At 42.4% G+C, this 22,936-nt stretch overlaps 1 protein-coding gene across 4 annotated transcripts in view; it reads left to right on the top strand.

Moving 5' to 3' along the window:
* The first annotated feature begins 15,609 nt into the window (after nt 1–15,609).
* LOC139749857 (uncharacterized) overlaps nt 15,610–22,936 on the top strand; it is a 635,660-nt gene continuing 628,333 nt past the window's right edge. For all 4 annotated transcript variants that reach the window (XM_071664217.1, XM_071664207.1, XM_071664202.1 and 1 more), the window contains exon 1: nt 15,610–16,152. In XM_071664217.1, the coding sequence (XP_071520318.1) occupies nt 15,748–16,152 (405 nt within the window). In that variant the 5' untranslated portion in view covers nt 15,610–15,747. The remainder of the gene's footprint in view (nt 16,153–22,936) is intronic.

Below are 22,936 nucleotides of genomic sequence, written 5' to 3'. Positions count from 1 at the left end.
TGTACATGCATCCCATCTCCCCACTCCTAAAATGCTGCTAAGAATACGCTGTCTCCGAGACCAACGCATTTCCCTCCTCCACCACTGCATCCATAAACAGATAAAACAGCCATACTGACATCAGATGCCCTTGCGTCAGATCCCACCACCTAATAACACTCGTCTTCTCTCTTCTAACTAACACACACAACTGATTCTTAATAGAAACTCTTCACTGCTTTTAGTAGATTTCCTCCCGCACCATAATTCGTAAAACCTTCCACAAATTTTCCCTCAACCGTATCATATACATCTTCCATATCTACATGCATAAATGACTCATACAAATCCTTCTCTTTCTCCAAGTTCTCAAATGCACTCTTCAAAGCAAACACCTGATCCACACATCCTGTACCACCCCTAAAGTCACTTTGTTCACCTCTGTCTGATTCTCTGTACGCACCATCACCCTTTCTATCGTCATTCATCAGTACAACTTGCCAGGTATACTCAACAAACTTGTACCTCTGTAATCCAAGCAGTCATTTTGTTTCCCTTACCATCATACAGTGGCACGGTCCCGGCATCCTGCCTGACACTGGAAATCTTAACCAACCTGTCGAAAACATTGTCATCCCCTTTCTTAAGGAGTTCAGTTGCTGTCTTATCCATTCCAGCTGCTTTGCCACTCTTCATCTTACGAAAGGCTTCCACCGCCTCTTTGCTTTTCAACATATCATTTCTTCTGACTCTCTCTTTGCATACCTACATATCCCAAACACCCCACTTTTGCCACCCTGTCATCTGACACATTGATCATCCTTCCAGAATCCTCACTGCGTCACCTTTTCTTCGCCTGTTGCCACTTTTCTGTTTCTTCACTTATGCTCCCATTTGATCTTTTGTTCTTAAACTATTCACCATCTTCCAAAATATTTTCATTTCCCTGAATTTTGCCGGTACTTTTTTTTTTTTTTTTTTTACACAACTCATTTGTCCTCTTTTTCAGCCCCTGCATTTTCCTCTTTGACCTCTTACCGCTTTCTCTTGTGCATCTCCCAATTACTCGCTTTCTTTCTCTGCAGATTGCGCTCATATGCCTCTCTTTTTCTATTTGACTAACAATTTCATAATCTCATTCCACCACTCATTACCCAATCTCACATGCCCACAACCCCACCTTCCGTATGTCACTCACTTCTCTTGCACATCTCAGCACCGAATGCCTCCCGTTCTTCACCTACTCCCCTAGTAATGATTACTCTCACCTTTGTCAGTCTTCACGCAATCTCTCCTAGTAACTCCTCACACAAATCTCTCTCCCAAACTCACTTGCTGTCATCACCACCCATGTCATTTCCTGTTTTCCTAAAGCCTCTTCGAACTTTCACCCTCGTCTCCACCAAGGAGTGACCAGACATCATCCCACCTGCCCCTCTCAGCACATTTACATCCGAAAGTCTGTTTATTATATGTTTATGAGTTAGAACATAATCCAGCAGTGCCCGGTCATCATTAACACCGATCACCCACGTCTCCATCTTTATAAACCAGGTGTTCCTAATTTCCATTCCTCATTTAGCACTTTTGTACAAATTGTTCACCTTTATTGTTCACACTGGGTACCGTATGCCCTCAATTATATCTTCAACTGCCACGTCATCCGGTCTTGCTTTCAAATACCCATCACTGTTACTCGGGATTACTCAGTCCCTGGCATCAGAACTGTCGACACGATCACCTCGGCTCTCTTCCCAGAACACACACCTCTTTACCTCGTCCTTCTCTCTCTACCAGGTACATGAGCATCAACAGTCACCCACCTCCAGTAATCCACTTTCATTTTCACCCACATAAGTCTGGAGACTCCATGTTTCCTTATTATTCGTTTTCATGTTGCCAAAGTAAGGAAAATATTGTACATCTATTCTCATGAATTTCCCTCTTCTTACCGGATTTTTTTTTCTTCATTTTAATCCACGAGTCGATTATAATTTAATATTTATAAACTGCGTATGAATTAATGAAAATTCTCGTTTGCACTTTCTTGTTATAACTGTACAAAAAATGTTTCAACCCACTCAACTCTTAAAAAGAGTTCTAATGGAGCAGGTAGTGCAGACCTTCGGTATACCAAAGCTGTTAAATATTTGCATCTCTAAAAGCTCGTTTATCATTATTTATTTATGAGTAAGTCGCCGTGAAACTTGTAAATTATAAGAGTCTTACCTAGATACAGTGTAATGCAAATACAGATGAAATTTTTGGCGATAAGAACACTTGATTGTAGAAGAGAAGTGGTCAAGAAAGACTATCGATCGAAAAGAATGACAATTATATTTAAGTATCCCATAAACAAGCAGCAGAAATACATTTTCTATGAAAGTCCTCAGAGTATAATAGTAGTATAGAAAACGACGTTATTACTGTTACAAAGACAACTGGAAACTTCGGAAATAACCGTATGATTTTAATCGTTATAACATCTTGAAAAATACGTAAGTAAAAATTTTAAGTAAAATTCATATCTCGATATTTCATTTATTGTGGTTATCTTAGTTATCAAATGAATTTGTAATGACTGAAGGAAGGAAGGAAACAATAGTCTTATAAGTAATATATATTTTGATGGGTCTACCGAGGTTCGGTCATGGACGTATTAGTCAGTGGTGTGCAGGACAGTTCAGTCGGTCGACTGTAGGAGAACGCCCTCAGCATCGTGTCTGTCCCTGGTGGATTATTAACACGTACAAGTTCACAGGGCAACAGAACTGACGGTTGCACATACATTAGTCTGTTTATCTTCAGCATTTGTTGTGATCCCTGCCATGGCCAGGCGTAGGTGAGGGTAACTTCTCTCCACTGAACTAGCCCTCCAGCCTTCACACCTTAAGAAAAGAAAGAAAGAAAGTCGCTCCAGAGTTCATTATATACCGTATTATTACGATAATGTTCAAATATTAAAAAATCTGGCTCTTTAGGTGCATGAGTTGTTTTTTTTTCCATCAAAAAATGATTAATGAAATGTCGCATTTAGGTGAACTGTAGTGAAAATTACGATGTGGGTCTCCAACTGAACAACAGTAATGTCTGGCAAACTTGTAAGAAGATGACGCATCAGGAACTCCCCTAGACTAGGAGCTCCGCCTGCCAGGGTCAGTCAGATATGCTTGACGGCTACGGACGGTGCGTCGCTGGGACATCGGCTCGGTCTCTGTGGTGACACCATCTTCACCTGAGGGAGGAAATCCGTTCTACCTTTCCGAGGACAAGTATCAGTATACAGAGGTGCACGTTAGCTTACTGTGGCTTCCCATTCAGTCGGTGATGTTGGCTACACTCCACGTCAAGATGATTTGCTCGGCTCCCTTCCGTCATCACACCAGAAGTCTGGCTTCCAATACACTCACGTAAACATTAGACTTGAACTTGAGTGTCACAATCAAATGTGAATACAATGTCACTGGAAAAATAGGGGTATAGCTGTTGCTATGACGTTGGTGAGAATCTACTCTTAAACATTCTCTCTACCCTTGTCCACTCTGACAACAGTGACTTACCACACGACCTCATCAACCACCCGCTGCTCCAGGTATTTCCATCGGTCTGAGCTGACCTAACATTATTGTCTTGCCTCGAAATTTTCGTTCCAGTGGTCCGTCGACCCCGTTGTACCCGTGTTACCTCACCACCGCTGGATGCCGTTGACGACATCCTCTGTGCCAACGATGACACCGCGAAAATCGTGCGCCTGGACCAGTCGATCCCCATTCCTCCTTCCCCCTCCCTCCCTCCTGCCCTCCCCTCCCCCAGCCCTCCCCTCCCCCAAGCGACGCCACTGTCGGCAGTGCTGCTGACACACATTCGCTACCGAAGTGGATGATATGACGCGACACAAGGGTCGAGAACAGTCGGGTATCGTCGCGTCGGATGCGAGGACCAGGTTCCTAATCCCGGGATGTTTTGCGGTGGCGTCATGACTCGAGATTTCGTTGATACCGCGACTGAACAATGGGGTAGTTCACACTGGTTAAAGGCTTAGATAATATGCTGGGTATTTCTGCATCAGACAGTCTCTCGTTTATTACTCGTGATATTTGATACGAGTAAAGCCATTTATGATAATTAGATGTCAGACTGCGATAATAAAACAGTGTAGATCATTTTTCCACAATATTTGATGAGAGATGATGTGTGCTGGGGTGAGGGCGGTGGTATGCATGCCCTGCGACGCACGCAGACGGTGACGCAACGCCGCCAGTCGGCCACACACTCCCCCCCAAGGAGGGACGATACTGTGGCGGAGTTATACAGTCTTTCCTCCTCACACTGTGCGACGGCAGGCTCTCCAGCCCCACACTGCCGGCTTACCGCACCCCCAGCACTCAGACTCGCATTGCTTGTCCAGAGCACATCCTCACAGACGCATGTTTTTGGTCTACAACACATCCTCCCTCACACTCAGACCCACACTACCAGCCCACAACACACCCTCACACTCAGACCCACACTACCAGCCCACAACGCACCCTCACACTCAGACCCACACTACCAGCCCACAACACATCCTCACACTCAGACCCACACTACCAGCCCACAACACACACTCATAATCACACGACTGGTTCACCGCACATCCTCACACTTGTACTCACACTGCTGGTCCGCCACACATCACACTCGGACTGACACCACTGCCGACCGGAGAGAGATTCCCCACTGCTGGATCGCCAAGCAACTTCATCCTCAATTTTGTTTCCATATTTGTGACTGTGTTGCTTCTCAGGTGCTGGATCTCTTCCCTTATGGTCTTACTAGATCTTGACTCATCTCGTTCATGCACTTGCTGAGGAAATCTTCGTTTGCTTTTGTTCTTCATTACACGGAGCCGATAACTGGTGAGGGTATTTGGTGGCCCAGACATCTCGTGAACTGAATGAAAAGTAATCTAGTTATAAAGATGAACTAACCTGTAGTTAGCCATGCAATGATCCAAAGGATTTCGTAATGACGTAGTTATGCAGAATCACACGAAATCAATAGAAATATGGGTGTTATGCTTCCAACGAACCTTATTGATGGACATAACTATTGCTTAGATTTCTGCCTGTGCCGACCTGTGGGTGTGCATACTTGTAATACGTGTGTAGAGCCCCTTGCCCACCGGAGCTTAGTCTACTTACAGGAAACAGTGGTTAAAAAAAAATTCAGTTTGAAGCATTTTCTATTGGCTTAACTGCTATCATTAATAAGGTTAGCAAACACCGCTACATTTTCATAAGTAATTTCATGTAATGTAACAGTAACAAGTTACCTAGCTGGGAGAATCGTCCAGTACATATATAAGAGTGAAGTCATATCACCATTCGTCACGTTGGTATGTTGTCACTCATCCCTGCCACAATAGAATCTTGCCTCCTTTGAGCAGGACGGTACGACCTTTGGATATGATGGCTTATGACCTTTGACCTAACCCATAAGGGTTAGGTCAAAGATCAGGCTGTCATGACTAAGGGTCGCACCGTCATCCTCGAGCGTCGTACAGTCGAGGTGAGTGGGTTATCTAGGTTGACTCTCCAGATCAGATGGTCTTCCTGTCCTGATCGTCTACAGACAGACGGAGTTATTGGACACTGGATACAGACGTAGGCTGTGTGTCCTCATCATTATTACATATTTGGAGCAGACTGTATTACTGTTGACATGAGACTGTCTGATATGTGATCCAGTACTAGGAAACGGGGAAATAGATGTTTGTTTGTTTTATAAACCGAAACGCATCATCCGACTTTAAACTACTACCTCGTACAAAGGAGTGGACACTGAATTACGGTTGAGGTAATTATGGGTCTTAGGGCTGACACCTCAGCGTCCGCCTCCGATGCTCTCCACTCACAGTGTAGTTTGCTGGAGTTGTTGTTGGGGAGGTTAACAACCCTGGAGGCCGAGAGTGTGGCTGCTGTATTCCTCTAACGTTTCGTCTTGCGCAAAAGCCTTCTACATAGAGATTAAGATACAGAGAGACAGGACTTTATATGGACGGGCCACTCCTCACTGCCTGGATGTCGCACCGTGTCCCCAACCCACTCCCCATCTCGGCCAACCTCCCCCCACTCCCCCAGTTTCAGACCCTATCCCTTCTGTATTCCATTACAGCCATATTTCCAGCAAATGAAGACGATCATACGAAACCTTCACTAATTCACTTGGTACCAATGTAGGCCGCTACCAAACAAGAAAAAGCCTTAGAAGTAGCCCACGTATGTATAGGAGGAATGTCTAATATCTGGGAATGGTTTCACATGCTAAGCCATATCAGCTTTGAACATGATGATAATGGAGTGCAGAAGGGTAGGGCCGTGGACGAACTGGGGAAGTCGGTCGGCCGGCCGGGAAGAAGTTTGGTGGGGCGTCCAGCGAGGTGAGGAGTAACCTGCAGATACATAGCTTTGTCCTTGGATGATAAGAAGTTGCTCTGAAGATGGTATGTCCGCAAGCTGAAACGTCATCAAAATAAGGCTCAAAAGCTCTCACCTAGGTTTCCTCTCACAGATGTGGCGGTAAGCGTTGCTGATAATGACGCATTCACAAGCACCCTCGGTTGAGCACGTGTGGGCTCGATTCCTGGTCTCGGCAGTCAGCCCACAGATCACCTAGTTTTTCATCCTGACTTAAGGACTGGTCGATAGATTGAGTACCTAGCTCAGGTTTATATATATATATATATATATATATATATATATATATATATATATATATATATATATATATATATATATATATATATATATATTTATTTAGTTATCTATTTATTTATTTTGCTTTGTCGCTGTCTCCCGCGTTAGCGAGGTAGCGCAAGGAAACAGCCGAAAGAATGGCCCAACCCACCCACATACACATGTATATACATACACGTCCACACACGCAAATATACATACCAATACATCTCAACGTATACATATATATACACACACAGACATATACATATATACACATGTACATAATTCTTACTGCTTGCCTCTATTCATTCCCATCGCCAACCCGCCACACATGAAATAACAACCCCCTCCCCCCTCATGTGCGCGAGGTAGCGCTATGAAAAGACAACGAAGGCCACATTCGTTCACACTCAGTCTCTAGCTGTCATGTAATAATGCACCGAAACCACAGCTCCCTTTCCACATCCAGGCCCCACAGAACTTTCAATGGCTTACCCCAGACGCTTCACATGCCCTGGTCAATCCATTGACAGCACGTCGACCCCGGTATACCAAATCGTTCCAATTCTCTATTCCTTGCACGCCTTTCACCCTCCTGCATGTTCAGGCCCCGATCACTCAAAATCTTTTTCTTTCCATCTTTCCACCTCCAATTTGGTCTCCCACTTCTCCTCGTTCCCTCCACCTCTGACACATATATCCTCTTGGTCAATCTTTCCCCACTCATTCTCTCCATGTGACCAAACCATTTCAAAGCACCCTCTTCTGCTCTCTCAACCACACTCTTTTTATTACCATATATATATATATATATATATATATATATATATATATATATATATATATTATCCCTGGGGATAGGGGAGAAAGAATACTTCCCACGTATTCCCTGCGTGTCGTAGAAGGCGACTAAAAGGGGAGGGAGCCGGGTGCTGGAAATCCTCCCCTCTTTTTTTTTTCTTTTTCCCCAAAAGAAGGAACAGAGAAGGGGCCAGGTGAGGATATTCCCTCAGTATGATCTGTATATACAGATTAAAGGAAGCGACGTGTTTTAAATACATAAAGGTGAACATGGCGGCAAATGGAACCTGGAAAGCTGAAGCGAGTCATAGGATGGGTGAGGGAGCAATGATTCTAGGAACATCGAGGAATGTGTGGAAAGAAAGGTCGTTATCTGGCAGGGGAAATATGGATATGTTTGAAGGTATAGTAGTTCCAACAATGTTATATGGATGCGAGTCATGGGCTATAGATGATGTGCGGAGGAGGGTGGATGTGTTGGGAATGAAATGTTTGAGGACAATATGTGGTGTGAGGTGGTTTGATCGTGTAAGTAATAAAACGGCAAGAGACGGGTGTGGTAACAAAGAGTGTGGTTGAGAGAACTGAAGAGGTTGTGGTAAAACGGTTTGGACATATGGGGAGGATGAGTGAAGAGAGGTTGACAGAGTGAAGTGAAGGAAACAAAAGAAAAATTGGAGGTGGAAAGATGGAGTGAAAAAGATTTTGAGAGATCAAGGCCTGAACATGCAAGAAGCTGAAAGGCGTGCACGAAGCAGAGTAAATTAGACTGATGTGGTATACAGAGGTCGACGTGCTATCAGTTGACTGAAACTGGGCATGTGAAGCGGGCAGGGTAAACCATTGAAAGGTCTGTGGGGTCTAGTTGTGGATAGGGAGCTGTGGTTTCAGTACATTGTACATAAATAGAATGGATGTAGGCTTATATATATATATATATATATATATATATATATATATATATATATATATATATATATATATATATATATATGTATATATATATATATATAGGGGAGAAAGAATACTTCCCACGTATTCCCTGCGTGTCGTAGAGGGCGTCTAAAAGGGCAGGGAGCGGGGTGCTGGAAATCCTCCCCTCTCGGTTTTTTTTTTTCTTTCTTCCAAAAGAAGGAACAGAGAAGGGGGCCAGGTGAGGATATTCCCTCAAAGGCCTAGTCCTCTGTTCTTGACGCTACCTTGCTAATGCGGGAAGTGGCGTATAGTATGAAAGAAAAGATTATATATATATATATATATTTTTTTTTTTCATACTATTCGCCATTTCCCGCATTAGCGAGGTAGCGTTAAGAACAGAGGCCTGGGCCTTTGAGGGAATATCCTCATATGGCCCCCTTCTCTGTTCCTTCTTTTGGAAAATTAAAAAAAAAAAAAAAAATGAGAGGGGAGGATTTCCAGCCCCCCGCTCCCTTCCCTTTTAGTCGCCTTCTACGACATGCAGGGAATACGTGGGAAGTATTCTTTCTCCCCTATATATATTTATCTATTTATTCACTTGATATTACTCCGTACAGAGAGTTATTATGTAATGTTGGACCTGTTGTGATTTTTCTCCTTAATCTTAACATCAACATAATGATCACGTGCTCCTGTACTGGGGTCTGGTCTGGGGGAGCCTTCAATCTAAAGGATGCAGGAGACAGCTTTCCGAAGTTTGAAATGTTATTGTTTTGTGTGTGTGTGTGTGTGTGTGTGTGTGTGTGTGTGTGTGTGTGTGTGTGTGTGTGTTACTATCAAGTGCTGTTGTGTGTGTGACAGTCACCACTCTGTTGGTCCTGTTGTGTGTGTTTGTGTGGTCACCAAACGGTCGGTACTGTTGTGTCCTATATAGTTCCAAGACGTGAGCATCAGAAGTCGCCTCACCAGAGGATCGAATGCTGTGTTCCGATCAATAACATCCACGTGAAGAGATCGTTCCTGAATCGGGTTAGATTTCGACACGAGGATGTTCTTTGCCCTTATATTATTTAATTGTCGTGTGAGTCAATCAGTTTGTACGAGTAACCTTTGAGGAGATGGCTTCATGGTGTGTGGGAGGAGGATGCTGAAAGTAAATGCGAGTAAAAGTAAGATTCTGGTTTCTGAATGAGATGGAATATCACTATGTAATATTATCAGTATGAATGGTGAGGACCTGGGAGATGTAGGTGAGCTTAATTAAGTTCATTGAGGATGGGAGTGGCGGGGCTGAGAGTAGAGACCTGCTGGGTGAAAGAATTTTGAGATGCCCAGACAGCTCTGGGTAGTGGGGATATCTACGTGAAGGGCGAGCGAGGAGCTTGTATAAAGTGGTTACTGCAACTCGGGTGCATTGATGTGAGACCTCGGTTTATATAGGTCAGGGTAGGTCAAAAAGATGGATAGTTAGTGCAATAGTGTTGGAATTTGGAGCTTAAGAGTTGAGAATTGAGATGTAAGGGGGAGGTTTGGTGAGTGGAAATCACTAGAAAAACGCGGGAGGTGAAAATGTTTAAGTTGGTGAGTTTTTTATGGAACGTGTGGTAGATGATAGGCTGGTGAGGATGCACGGTGTAGCCGTATGAATGAAGGTAGAAGTAGAGGTAGACCATGGTAAGGATGTAGACATGCAAGAACTGTTCTTAGTACAGTGATACAGGGAATGGTAAAATGTCGGAGGCAATGGACGGGGCAGTATATTAGAATAGCGTTCCTGACCGTGACGCTTTCACGGGCCGCCCAGGGTCAAGCGCATAGGTTCGAATCCAGGGACCGGCAGTTTGTCCAAAGTCAACCCAGCTGTTCATCCACCCCTAAGGGTTGGTCGATATTTGTGCGTGTGTGTGTGTGTGTGTGTGTGTGTGTGTGTGTGTGTGTGTGTGTGTGTGTGTAATTCCTTCTTTGTAGAGTACGAGAAGAGAGTTCTACACCTTTGGGATCCCATATCATGAACTTTCTATACCATCAAGTAGCATTTTGAACCTTTGTAAACTGCCAGCATTCACCGTCTCTTGGGTTAGTTTACACCAGCCATCCACCATCTTGACACTAAACCAGGGTTAGTTTACACCAGCCATCCACCATCTTGACACTAAACCAGGGTTAGTATACACCAGCCATCCACCATCCTGACACTAAACCAGGGTTAGTTTACACCAGCCATCCACCATCTTGACACTAAACCAGGGTTAGTATACACCAGCCATCCACCATCCTGACACTAAACCAGGGTTAGTTTACACCTGCCATCCACCATCTTGACACTAAACCAGGGTTAGTGTACACCAGCCATCCACCATCTTGACACTAAACCAGGGTTAGTATACACCAGCCATCCACCATCCTGACACTAAACCAGGGTTAGTTTACACCTGCCATCCACCATCTTGACACTAAACCAGGGTTAGTGTACACCAGCCATCCACTATCCTGACACTAAACCAGGGTTAGTTTACACCAGCCATCCACCATCCTGACACTAAACCAGTATACTTCTTAAGTCCTTCCTTAACAAGCATATTATAACCCAGCCTTGTGTTATAGCCTCTGCTGCTCCAAGAACTGGTCATCATCAGTAACTTCCAGCTGATTTAGAACCTTAAAGCATGCTATCAGGTCCCCTCCTGCCTCACTCTCCTCTGTTCCATAGTGGAGAGTTCTGTAGCCCCTCAGCTTCTCATTAGAGTTCAGTCTTCTTAATTCAGGGACCATCTTAAGTTGCTCTCCTCTGCATCCTCTCCATCAGATCTTTATGCTTCTTTAGGTGCGGTGACCACACTTGGAGGCATAATCCAGATATGGTCTGATGTATGTGATGAATAATTTGACCAACACGTTATTTTGTCCATCTAAATGCGACTCTTATGTTTGCCGGCAGACAAGTTTGACTCACACAGTTCTTCAAATGTGTCAACTCTGGCGATACATTTGGCACAGTGTTGGATCCCTAGATGTATTTCACACGAGGATTCCCGTAATTTATCTCGCGTTAGCCTTCTTCATTCTCATCCTCATCATCTCGAGCTTATGTACTTGGCTTGAATCTCATCATCCATATAACCGACCAACTTTGGAGTTTGTCCAGGCTTGCTCCAGTAAGCTGGCGCAGTCACCATCATACTTTGGTCCTCCCATGGCATGAGCATCGCCTGCCTGCATGTGTTTACGGTGAGAGTGAGATGTCACCCTTGACGAGGTTGTATAATCGTCGTTGACGAAAAAGGGTACAATCTTGTCCAGGAACATTGTACTGATTGCAGAGCAGCCTTGAACGAGATCGAGCACCTAAAAGGGATTCCAAGACGTTATATATATATATATATATATATATATATATATATATATATATATATATATATATATATATATATATATATATATATATATATATCATGGTCTTACAGGCATCTGAAAATTGATTGAGCTGGCCAACAATGTCCATAGCGCTTCTTAGTCCATCACTGAAACATGTGTCGAAGATTTCAATTTTACGTCAGTATATGGAAAATAAAGACTTCACAGGCCAGCCAACAGTGTACATGTGATCGTTCATATATAATCTAATCAATGTGACCCTTAGTGGGCGCTCACAACGAATCAACACCATAGCCAAACATTTAGGGAAACTAGGTAACCCCGCGATCTCCTTTGATAAGGGATGAAGGCTGAACGCAAATGGAGAACTTCTCCTTCTTGAACGCCACTACCAAGTTAGAAATGGTCGGAGCACATTAATTCACCATACGGTATATTTACTGAGGGATGTGATGGTGGCGTGGGGAGCCAAATGGGAGGTGCTGAGCTTCTTGTCTCGCCAGGGAACGAACAGATGAAACCCACACGATACCCCCGCCTCAGCTGAGATGGATCGCTCCTTGAACACGACTGCAGTAACCTTGAACACGGCAGTACGACCCCTTGAGCGCGACACAGCGACCCTTGAGCACGACTGCTGTAACCTTGAACACGGCAGTACGACCCCTGGAGCGCGACACTGCAACCCTTGAGCACGACTGCAGTAACCTTGAACACGGCAGTACGAGCCTTTGAGCGCGACACTGCGACCCTTGAGCACGACAGGGTTGTGTCAAAGGCCAGGCCATCTTCCAACACAAGGGTCGTATCGTCGTGATATAAGGGTCATTCCCTCGTGCTCAGGACTTTGAGACGATGACTCACAAAGCCACGGAATGCCGCCTCCAGCAGTCTTGCTGTCGGCCTCACACAAGACATAACATAATCATTGAAAATGTCGCCCCATGTTTTGGCTGCTTCTGTCACGCCGTTACAGAGGCGGATGGGTTTAGAATAACACGTTCGTCACACTGCCAACTTGTCTGTGTCACGTAACATCTTTGTAGTGACCGTTACCAGACTACGAATGATGCCTTACGATAAAGAAGGTGGGTTTCCTCTGGCGTCTCAATCGTCTTTTTCCCTGGAGTTGCCCTTCATAGCCCGAGCGAGCTTCCTGAACCCTGTATATGGGCTCATGCCCTCCCGGGCGCCACAACACCCTCTTGAGGGATCTTAACAAAAGCAACAAAAGCTTCTCGTGAGCTAAACACTTCAGGCAGTCTAAGGAGTCCTTGTGGCAAAATATACAATGGAATTCCTGGGAAATATTAATAGAACTGTGGGTTACATTTCCTCTAGTTCTTATAGTCTCGCCTACATAAATAATGTGTGAACCTCTCGACCACCATTATCTTAAGTCATTACACTTTAAACGCTTATATTAGTATTATTATCGTTATTACCACCACTGTTAGTTGTGACGGCACGGCCCTAATGGCGGGTTATGTATATATATATATATATATATATATATATATATATATATATATATATATATATATATATATATATATATATTTTTTTTTTTTTTTTTTTTTTTTTTCATACTATTCGCTATTTCCCGCAATAGCGAGGTAGCGTTAAGAACAGAGGACTGGGCCTTTGAGGGAATATCCTCACCTGGCCCTCTTCTCTGTTCCTTCTTTTGGAAAATTAAAAAAGAAAAAAAAAAAAATATATATATATATATATATATATATGTATATATATTAATGTATATAATGTATATTAATATATATATTAATATATATACTATAACTTAAGCCAGTTATCTAATTAATGACCAGCTCGTAGGTGAGGATGAATGGCTAGGGTGACTGCGAACCTACTGCAGGAGCCAGGGTTCGAACTTACGCTGAATCTATCTCGGGCGACCCGTGAGTGCGCCAATGTTTACAGCCACACCACAGAGATCCATAATTACTAAGAGCTGCTATTACTCCTCCACCACTGCTATTACTGTTGACCACCACCAACACTACTGTTACTGCTACTGTTATCACCGCCAACAGTTACGACAACCCCCACCACTACAAGTACTGTTCTTATTACTTTTAGGATTAAACACCACCATCATTATGACATCTGCCAACACCAACGCCACCATTCCTACCACTACCACCCTCACCCATATCATATATGTCACCACACCATTACTTTCACCACAATCACCACATCTACTACTACTACTACTACTATTACTACTACTACTGTTGCCATTACCACCACTAATACGACTCCCACCACTACCAGTATTACTATTACCACCACTGTCATTACTACCACCACTATTACCATTATCACATCCACCACTACCACCACCACTATTACTGCTACCACCACAGCTACCTTTACATCCCTTGATATCAACACTCGCCATCACTGGCACTACTCCACTACCACTACCACCACTACCACCTCTACACTGCCACCACCACTACCACCACCACTGTTGCTACTACCATTGCCATCACCACTGTTAATACGACGACCACCACTACTATCAGCACCATCACTACCACTACTAGCACTAGTTACCACTGTCACCTCCACTACCACCACTATATTACTGCTATTGCCACCAATATAGTTATTGCTACAACAACTACCACCACTGTAACTAACTTTTATTAACGTTACTAATCCTACACTGCCACTACTACTACCACTGTCATTATCAAAACCACCATTACTGCCACTGTCCTCACCATTAGTATATGAACACCACAATCACTACTGCCCACTCTCACAACCACCATTCATAACCACTTCTACCACAACTACTACCATCCTTCGTTGTGTTTTTAAGGCTGCAGTGTTGGACGAAAGTTATAGTAAACATGGCAAAGAGAAGTAATGAAGGAAGGGTTACAGAGGAAGATTAACCTATTTTTGAGGGGGTGGAACAGTTGATACTGATATAGGGTTAAGCCATGATACGAAATGGTTAGAATGATGAAAACAAGTGCATGAAGATTGGGAGGAAAAGGGGGGAGAGTAGAACATGGGGACTGTGCGGCGCTTGTGATAATAAAAGGGTGAGACTAACCCGGTAGCTTAGAGTGAGTGAGCCAGAAAGTAAGACGAGCAGTGTTGGCTCAGGGGGTGATGGCCTACCACCGCCACCATCCCCACTGTTGTCATTAGTTGCAGTGTCATCATTGCCAACAGTAACCATTACGAAGTTATTTTCAAACAAGTAATGTTTCCTTATTGCGTTGTACAACTCATCTATCAGGAAGTTGCAATTGATAGATATATCAAGGAAATGATAGAAATACAGTCCATCTGTCCATTAAGGTTAAATGAGGGCAGTGTAAGTCAATAAGAATTACAGTAATACGTGTAATCAAAGCGAAAATTCACTGCGGAATTTTTCGACAATTCATTTGTCATTGATGGTCCCTGCTCCTGGCTTGGTAAATCACCACGTGCAACATTTAAATGGTGGTAACAAGTCTGGTGGGCGGGGCTTAACTTCCAATTTTGGAGTCTCTCCCATATATGGCTGTGATGATTTCCTTATATGGCAAACTCAGCCATTATAACAGATGAGAATAAGTATTACTCCGCATCCAATAAGATTGAGTTTTGCAAAAATCTGTTGTAAAATTTGTATGAAATCATATAATTTAAACGTGTATTAAACTGACAGTTACAATGAATATGACAAAGGAAATGAAGACCAGGTGTACCTCGGTTGGGGACTAGTTGGTGCGCGGAGTGTTACAGGTTCGTATGAGTCGCGCGGCACGAGAGATCAGCTGTGTTGAGGTGTTTATGTTCAGTCGTGTTGTGGCCGGGGTCCGACCAGGAGTGAATATTTTTGTGGGTGCAGTGCGAACTTCGTGGTCGTGATCATTTGGTGTGCAGTTAAATATGTGTCTTCTGACCGTTTAGTGTTCCATTCAAGATGCAAAACCAGAACCATAACAGCGTCGAAGACAAATTTGGAATGAATTTCGGCGCCTTCGACCCCGAGCTGTTCTCACAGCCACACATGGGTGCAACGATGGGCGGGATGGGGATAGGCATGAAGCGCTCCGCCCACGATGCTGGGCTGGACCGGGAACCTATGGGACTCTCCTCTGATGAAGACTCAGATCTGCTGAAGAAAGAGGACAAGATGAACCCGTCGTCAAGCAGAGAGGCTGTGTTGCACCACCAGACCTCGCTCGAGAGTCAACAGCCACAGTCCAAAACACTTCCCAATGGCAAGAAAACCAAGGGACGAGTAAAGATCAAGATGGAATTTATAGACAACAAATTGAGGAGATACACAACGTTTTCCAAGCGAAAGACCGGCATAATGAAGAAGGTAAATCCGTGTAGTTGTTTCATCTGTCGATTGAGTCTGCCCAACGGGGCCCGTCAGTGAGCGTGACAATATCATATGGTTTTCTTATTTATTGTTGCCGTAGTGAATTATTATGCATAAAACTTTTATGCCAGTTTTATTGTGATTGCTCAAAACATCCTTTATTTGGCATCCATCCACCATATAAGTATTGATTTTAGACAGTAATGCTCTTTCACTTTGAAACAGCAAGTGACGTTACGCTCGGGATGGGGCCCGTTGAGCGGCCGAGCCATTGAGTGTGGGGGAGATGCATGTTGACAGTGTGCAGGATGGTAAAGTTTACCGTCATTTCACTGCAACTACGGCACGGTGCATACTCTAGGAGCCATACAAAGCTCTCCATGCCGTAAATGATGTAGTGACGTAGTAATTACTGCGGAGAAACAAAGCGCTGGCAGGCGGTTTATGGTTACCTCTGCCTCCCGCACTTTGATGTGGCCAGGCTATTTTCGTTCTCAGTGTAAAACCGCGGTAACCAGCACCACCACCACCAGGGAGGGGTGGCACACCAGAAACAACATTAGCTGTGGGTTGTACCTCCTCGGGTGTAGGATACCCGCAGTTTAACCCTGGTACACTTATGATTCTTCTTCGCTCACTTCGACTCGTCACTCTCATCCGAATGTTGATCACACCTGACCCATGCTCTAACCTATGCAGGAAATAGCAGACAGATATATGAACAGTCGTGGGTGTGTCCTCTGGAGGTATTGGTTTACATAGGGACGGCTTTTGACGCTAGATTGGCTAGCTAGTCACCCGTCTCGGGTTATGGTTAGGTCAAGCAAGGTTAAGGATAGGTTTAGTCCTGGTAAGAATGCTTTTGGTTTACATGGATTAATTTAAATTAGGTTCGCCACAGTTGTTTAGCTGAAGATGGTTACCTGTAGCCGTTCATCGGACATGGCTAGGTTAACTGATGTAAATACCCCATCGGTACTAAAGGGTAATAAAGATGGACTCTCCGATAGGGAATTAGTGAAGAACATTCATGTTGTATTGACGTTGATGGGAGTTTACCGTTTTGTACGCGAAGGGTAGGAAATGCTTACCCGCTTCATAACGTTAACCCCTTTTTTGTTTGGGAACTTGTCTCATTTGAAACAGTGTGGCTTCATATATTTTGTTGCTTCCATAAATCCTATTCTAAATATGACAGAGGAGAAATCTTTATTATGTTAGGATCCGAAGAATGCTTGAATTATGTATTTTGTCGCTCTCATTTATTAAAGTCTAGGGTATTCTTAGCGTAGAATTAGATCTGGAACTTAGAAATTACTGTACTTTAAGAGAATGGCTTGAATTGGATAGCAGGTGCCGTGTAAGATGCAACATTCGTAGTGGTGAACGTTGTGTTTAAGACATTCTACTCAGTTCTTGTCATAAAGTATAAGTAATAGAGTTAATTGTAAGTCTGTACTGATAGCCGAAATTACCCGTCACGGTGAAATCTCAGAATGAAAAATTAAGATGCAGACTTAATGTCAGGAGTGGTTCATAGAATTTCTGATTTATATGTATCATAAATTGGATGCTTTATAAAGTATAATTAACATGTTATTTGCCTCGTGATACCACATTTATGTTTCAAGTTGAGAGTGTACCGCTGGAAGCCCTTAGTACTATGTAACGACTAGCAGCACATGGATTTAACAAAAAAAAAGCTGATAACGAATCGAGAACATTCGTTTCGCTTGACTGGTGCCTATGTGAATTGGTTCTCCGACCTCTGGTTAAGAGATGAGTAATTTAAAGATGTAGATAGTAAAGATTATCCTTGGCTCTGATTTAATTAAAGAAATTAGAGAAGAGATGTTGTTTGAATGGTGCTGTGTTAAGTGAAAATTGAATTCGAAGATAGATGTAAGGGTACTGAAGTATTTTGCTTAGAAATGTTAGTTTTATCAGCATTATTTTTAAATAGTATTTTGATAGTATTGACTTTATAGTACTAGTAACATTGATACCAGTACTACGGTGCAAGCGTAAGTTAACCTATTCCTACAGCCAAAGGTCAGTGTCCATGGCAGGGAAGGTGGAGTTTCCGGGGTTAAAGCGAGTGTTTGCGGCATGGTGTGGGAACTCGCACCCGTGAAAAGTGGCTTGCGGGTTACAGGTTGACGCTAATTGCTTGAAACCGTGCGATGTATCTAACCTGATCACATATTAACTAATCACAGCACAGGGGGATAATGACGATCTCATTTGTCAAACCTTTTCATGCTGGGTAGGTATGATTTTTATCGGTATATATATATATATATATATTTGCTGAAATGCTGTATGTTGAATTTGGTGATGGGCTTATTGTACAATCGTGCATGCATCAAGTAAGGCAAAAGACGTTAATATTTTAGAGTGGAACTTTGACTTGTAGATTTTCATAAACCTTTTGTGATTGGAGAGACTTAATCGATCAACAGGGCGTGATGATGCTGACCTTAAAGTCATGTAAACTGAAAAATTGGGTTAGTATCTTGTTCAGATCAAGACCAATGCCCTTACTTGGCCAGCATCTTTAAGTGCTGTCGCCAGTTTGTTCCGATTCAGAATGCTGTAAGTACTTTTGAAGCATGTTTGTTACTAGTTTTGTCCACTCTGACAATGTGACAATGGCGTTGGTACTCTATCAGCAGGTATCGGCTTCAGTCATTTAGTGGATGGGGAAGTACTTTACAGATGTACGATTTGTTCTAGTTGTTAGAATGGGTTAAAAGCGTAATGAATGGTTACATTTCACATGGGCGGAGTGGATCCGAAACGCTTGAATAAATAAGAGCTTTTTTGATTAACGTTGCTCTGTCGTAGTAGGGGTACTGTAAGACAATTACGAGTAAGCAAAAAAAAAACAACCCTATACAAGTAAAAAGTTTGGAAAGATTGTTCAATTACCTTGTGGAGAAATTGAAAACGTTTGATTGAGAAATATCAGTACAAGTGTACCTGATTCGTTCGATTATGGAAGGGCGCTTAGGCTTGCGGACTGTGACCTCAACGGATTGACCAATTAGAGGAGCCCTCCAAAGTAAAATGAAAGTAAGCATCGTAACACACGCTGTTTAATTACACATAAAGGATAAGAACAACTCTGTTATACTTTGCACCATGAAGGGAATGTATTAATGGCATGTCAGTCTCTCATACACTCGGTGAAAGAAAGGCTTATAGAGACATGGCAGCCACAGGGAGTTAAAGACGCATTAATATTACCCCGACACAGCTAGGAAATATAGTAGTTAGAGAACAGTGATTCATAAAAATGGAGTAAATATACAGGACAGCAACATTTGAAGTACAGTATCGATAATCTGGTCGATAGTAAGTGTTAGTAAATTACCTCGTCTATTTTGGAGGCTTTTCTATACCTTTAAAACTAATTGTAGGACTAAGCTGCTCTGCACAAGCTTTTTGAAGCTGCGACCCGCACCGCGTTCCGGCTGTTTTGTACAACCCGTCTGATTAGTTACACTTTATAGATGTTAGATCAGAGAATTCTTGAAATCTTCCTTCGGTGTTCTCTGCCTGCAAGTATCGTAGTGGTTTTAACAGTTTCGGGACCATTGATTACCGGTACTCTTGATGTCGTGTGACATGTTTATGGCTTCTTTTATAGAAGTCATGCTAGTATATTTCTAGTTAGGTTATGGAAAAGGCCTTTACAATTTTCCATGCGTAAATTGCCTTATCCATGCTATACCCATCAACGTTCTAGAAGATACAGTCGAAGTAATTCTTGTAAGTAAAACGAGTGCTTGTTAGTTAATGTAGAGGAAATCTAATTGTTATTGTCGAGCAAAACTAGTGTTGTTGAGAATGATAAAGCAAAACTGATGGTAATATATTTAGAACAGACCTGGTGTTGGTTATGTATGTAGAACAGAATTGGTGTTTGATTTATTTACAACAAAAGTGATGTTGGTAATTCATGTAGAGGGAGACTGTTTTTGGTAATTTATAAAGAGCAAAACTGTTGTGCTGAATTGTCAAGTAAGACTAGTGTTGGTAATGTGTGTATACAAAGCTGCTATTAGTAATTCATAAAGAAACAAAAGGGGTAAGCAGAACTGGCTCCGGAATTGCATGGTGAACAAAATTGTATGCAGTTTATGTAGAACAGACATGTTGATAATGTACGAAGCGAAAGTGATGATGGTAATTTGCGTAGAGTTACTATTGTTAAAGAGTCTAAGAGCGAAACGTGATAATAAAACTTGGTATTATGTCCAGAACAAGTCCAGTGAGAGTGGTATGACGACACCATTCTTGATGTTCGTAGTTGTTACCTGAGCAGAATTGGTAGTTTGTCCTCAGCTAAACTGTTGTTTGCAGATTGTCCCTTGTAAAATTTGGCTCGTTCTTTCAGTGTGGTGCATATGAATCACCTGAAAGGAGCAGTGATTCCATCGATGTTTCAGTTATCTTCGTTTGGGAAAAACACAGAAATTAAAACTAGAAAAAGTGAATTACACATACAGAATATAACACAGCAACACACCTTTTGTCGATTCTGCTGACCCAAAGAGCAAGGAAAGCAAAAATGATAGTTTTCGAATTATTCGTCATCTTTTTTTTTCTGCATACATACTCATTCAGTTAGAAAATAGGCAAAGAACATTCACAAAGTGCAGTTAAAACTACAAGTACTTGGAACGTTTGAAGTCAGACTGGCGTAAACGGGAGACACATAATTACAGTAACATGGTTCCAACGTTTGAACCTGGAAACTAATTGCTACATAGACGAATATGAGAAATATGATGGACCAGCCAGTGGTAAAAAATTAACGGATAGGTTAGATATAGACGGTGTACCTGATCAGCCGGGCTGCATTTGTAATGTTGTTCTTTGGGCCGCAACCACAAATAGCCTAGCTCATCTCGGTAAGTACTAGTTTGAGTCTCTGACGGAGTAGATGTAAAGACGACCCTCTAAAATCAACGTCGTAAATACTGTTACCTGTTTTTTCATTTAATTCTTTCTCCTCGATAATATACACGTAATTATCTGTTCATCGGAAAGATTGTGTAAGAATAACGGAGACGGCATCAAAAGAGTAAGAATGGTGTGGCGAGGAGACGGGGCACAGATCTGTGCAAACTCTTGCTTATTCAGGAGATCTGAGTTTGATTGGAATGGCATAAAGTAGATTGGTTAGACTAGGTTTGGTCTCGTAGTACTAGTATGAATACGTGCTATGCAGTGTATAAATGCTGCAATTATGTGTAGACATAACTTTTAAACAATAAGGTTGGAATTTCCAAAGGACATTTCATTTTGATTGCATCATTGATGAGCAGAATATAGCATATCATGGTTAAAAGCAGGTTTAAATTTGATATTGAAACTCGATGTTTTTATTCATGGAGTTGCATAAACTCTTCTTAGCCGAGGGCTCTGTTGACATTAGTAAAGGAATAAATACGGAAAACCCGCGAACCTCACTGATAGTGACCAAAAGGCATAGTAGATGTTGATCTGGTAGCCGAAAGCAAAGACAGGATTGATGGGCTGTGTATGTTATTAGCTATACTGGTATGTGAAGCGTATGTATTACATACCGAGCATTGAGGTATACGTAAGGTGTAATATTCTGGATGTAATTACGTATGGTGTATTTGTTGCTCGCGTGCAGTTGTTCATGAAAATGTGTTTGATACACACTTGCATAAATGTGCAGTATATGAGGATTTGGCGTGAGGTATTGTGGCAGTGTATTGTTTCTTGATATATGCCAGGAAAAGACGTAGGTACTTTAATGTGTGTATTTTTTTGCATGTTGGAGCATACGACATACGTACGTATTTGATATACCCTGTTGTACATGTGAATATGTGAATGATCTGTCTCTGTGATAAGATATTTAATCAAGGTTGGGAAAAACGTATGCAACATCATTGTTTAAAGAAAGTTGATTTTATTTTTTACACATTTATTTGCACATGTGATGATGGGTTTTAAATTTTGTTTATATGATTTAAGGCTTAAACTTTATAGAAGAGCAGGCTTTCGTGGTACAATAAGTTTAGCGTTTTTTTCTCCCACCCCGAAATAGTGGCTCGAACCCATCCAACGGCTACCTTATTCACGGCTTTTATCCTAATCGTTAGGTATAAATAACTACGTAAGATATGTATCATGACCTGTAATAGTGTTATGTAAAATTTTGCATAAATCTCTCCAGTAATTGAACGTTTATCATCACTTTCGTATAGATGCATTCATAGCGTTCTTAAAGTCTGTGACGAGGCTTTAAACCCGCGTGAACCAAGTTCCAGTAATCAAAGCATGACTGGCCACTACTCCTGGATCGACTTTAGGACCTGCCAGTCTGCTCATGCTTAGTTAGGCGTGTCAGAATCACGGCAACTGGAATTCAGGTCGTCCTTAAATATCACTGGTCTTAATGTCTTTTAACTATTATGGATTTTCTTTTCCTCGTATTTCCATTTGATTTAGATCGGGCATTTCGTGTATGAAATATTTTCTTTGTAGCATTTCTCCCATAGAAATTATATTGTGTGATCGTTTGAGATCATTTGTGCAGGATCAGGTGTTAAGGGAAATTGATGAAGATAGGCAGGCATAAAACTTGCTCGAAGTTGCGGATCCATCGATCACCGGCTCATGTCAGCCCGTCTGTAGCTAGGCACGGCCTGAGCACAGGCTGGTATCGGAATATCCTCAGGAAATGGTTATTCTCTACATTTCATGAATTATGTTCTTGAATTTCATTTAAGTCAGT

Source organism: Panulirus ornatus, chromosome 1 (genome assembly GCF_036320965.1).
Source record: "Panulirus ornatus isolate Po-2019 chromosome 1, ASM3632096v1, whole genome shotgun sequence".
In the NCBI taxonomy this organism is placed as follows: Eukaryota; Metazoa; Arthropoda; class Malacostraca; order Decapoda; family Palinuridae; genus Panulirus; species Panulirus ornatus.
The sequence above is the reverse complement of the archived record's forward strand: the minus strand, read 5'-3'. Positions and strand labels throughout refer to the sequence as shown.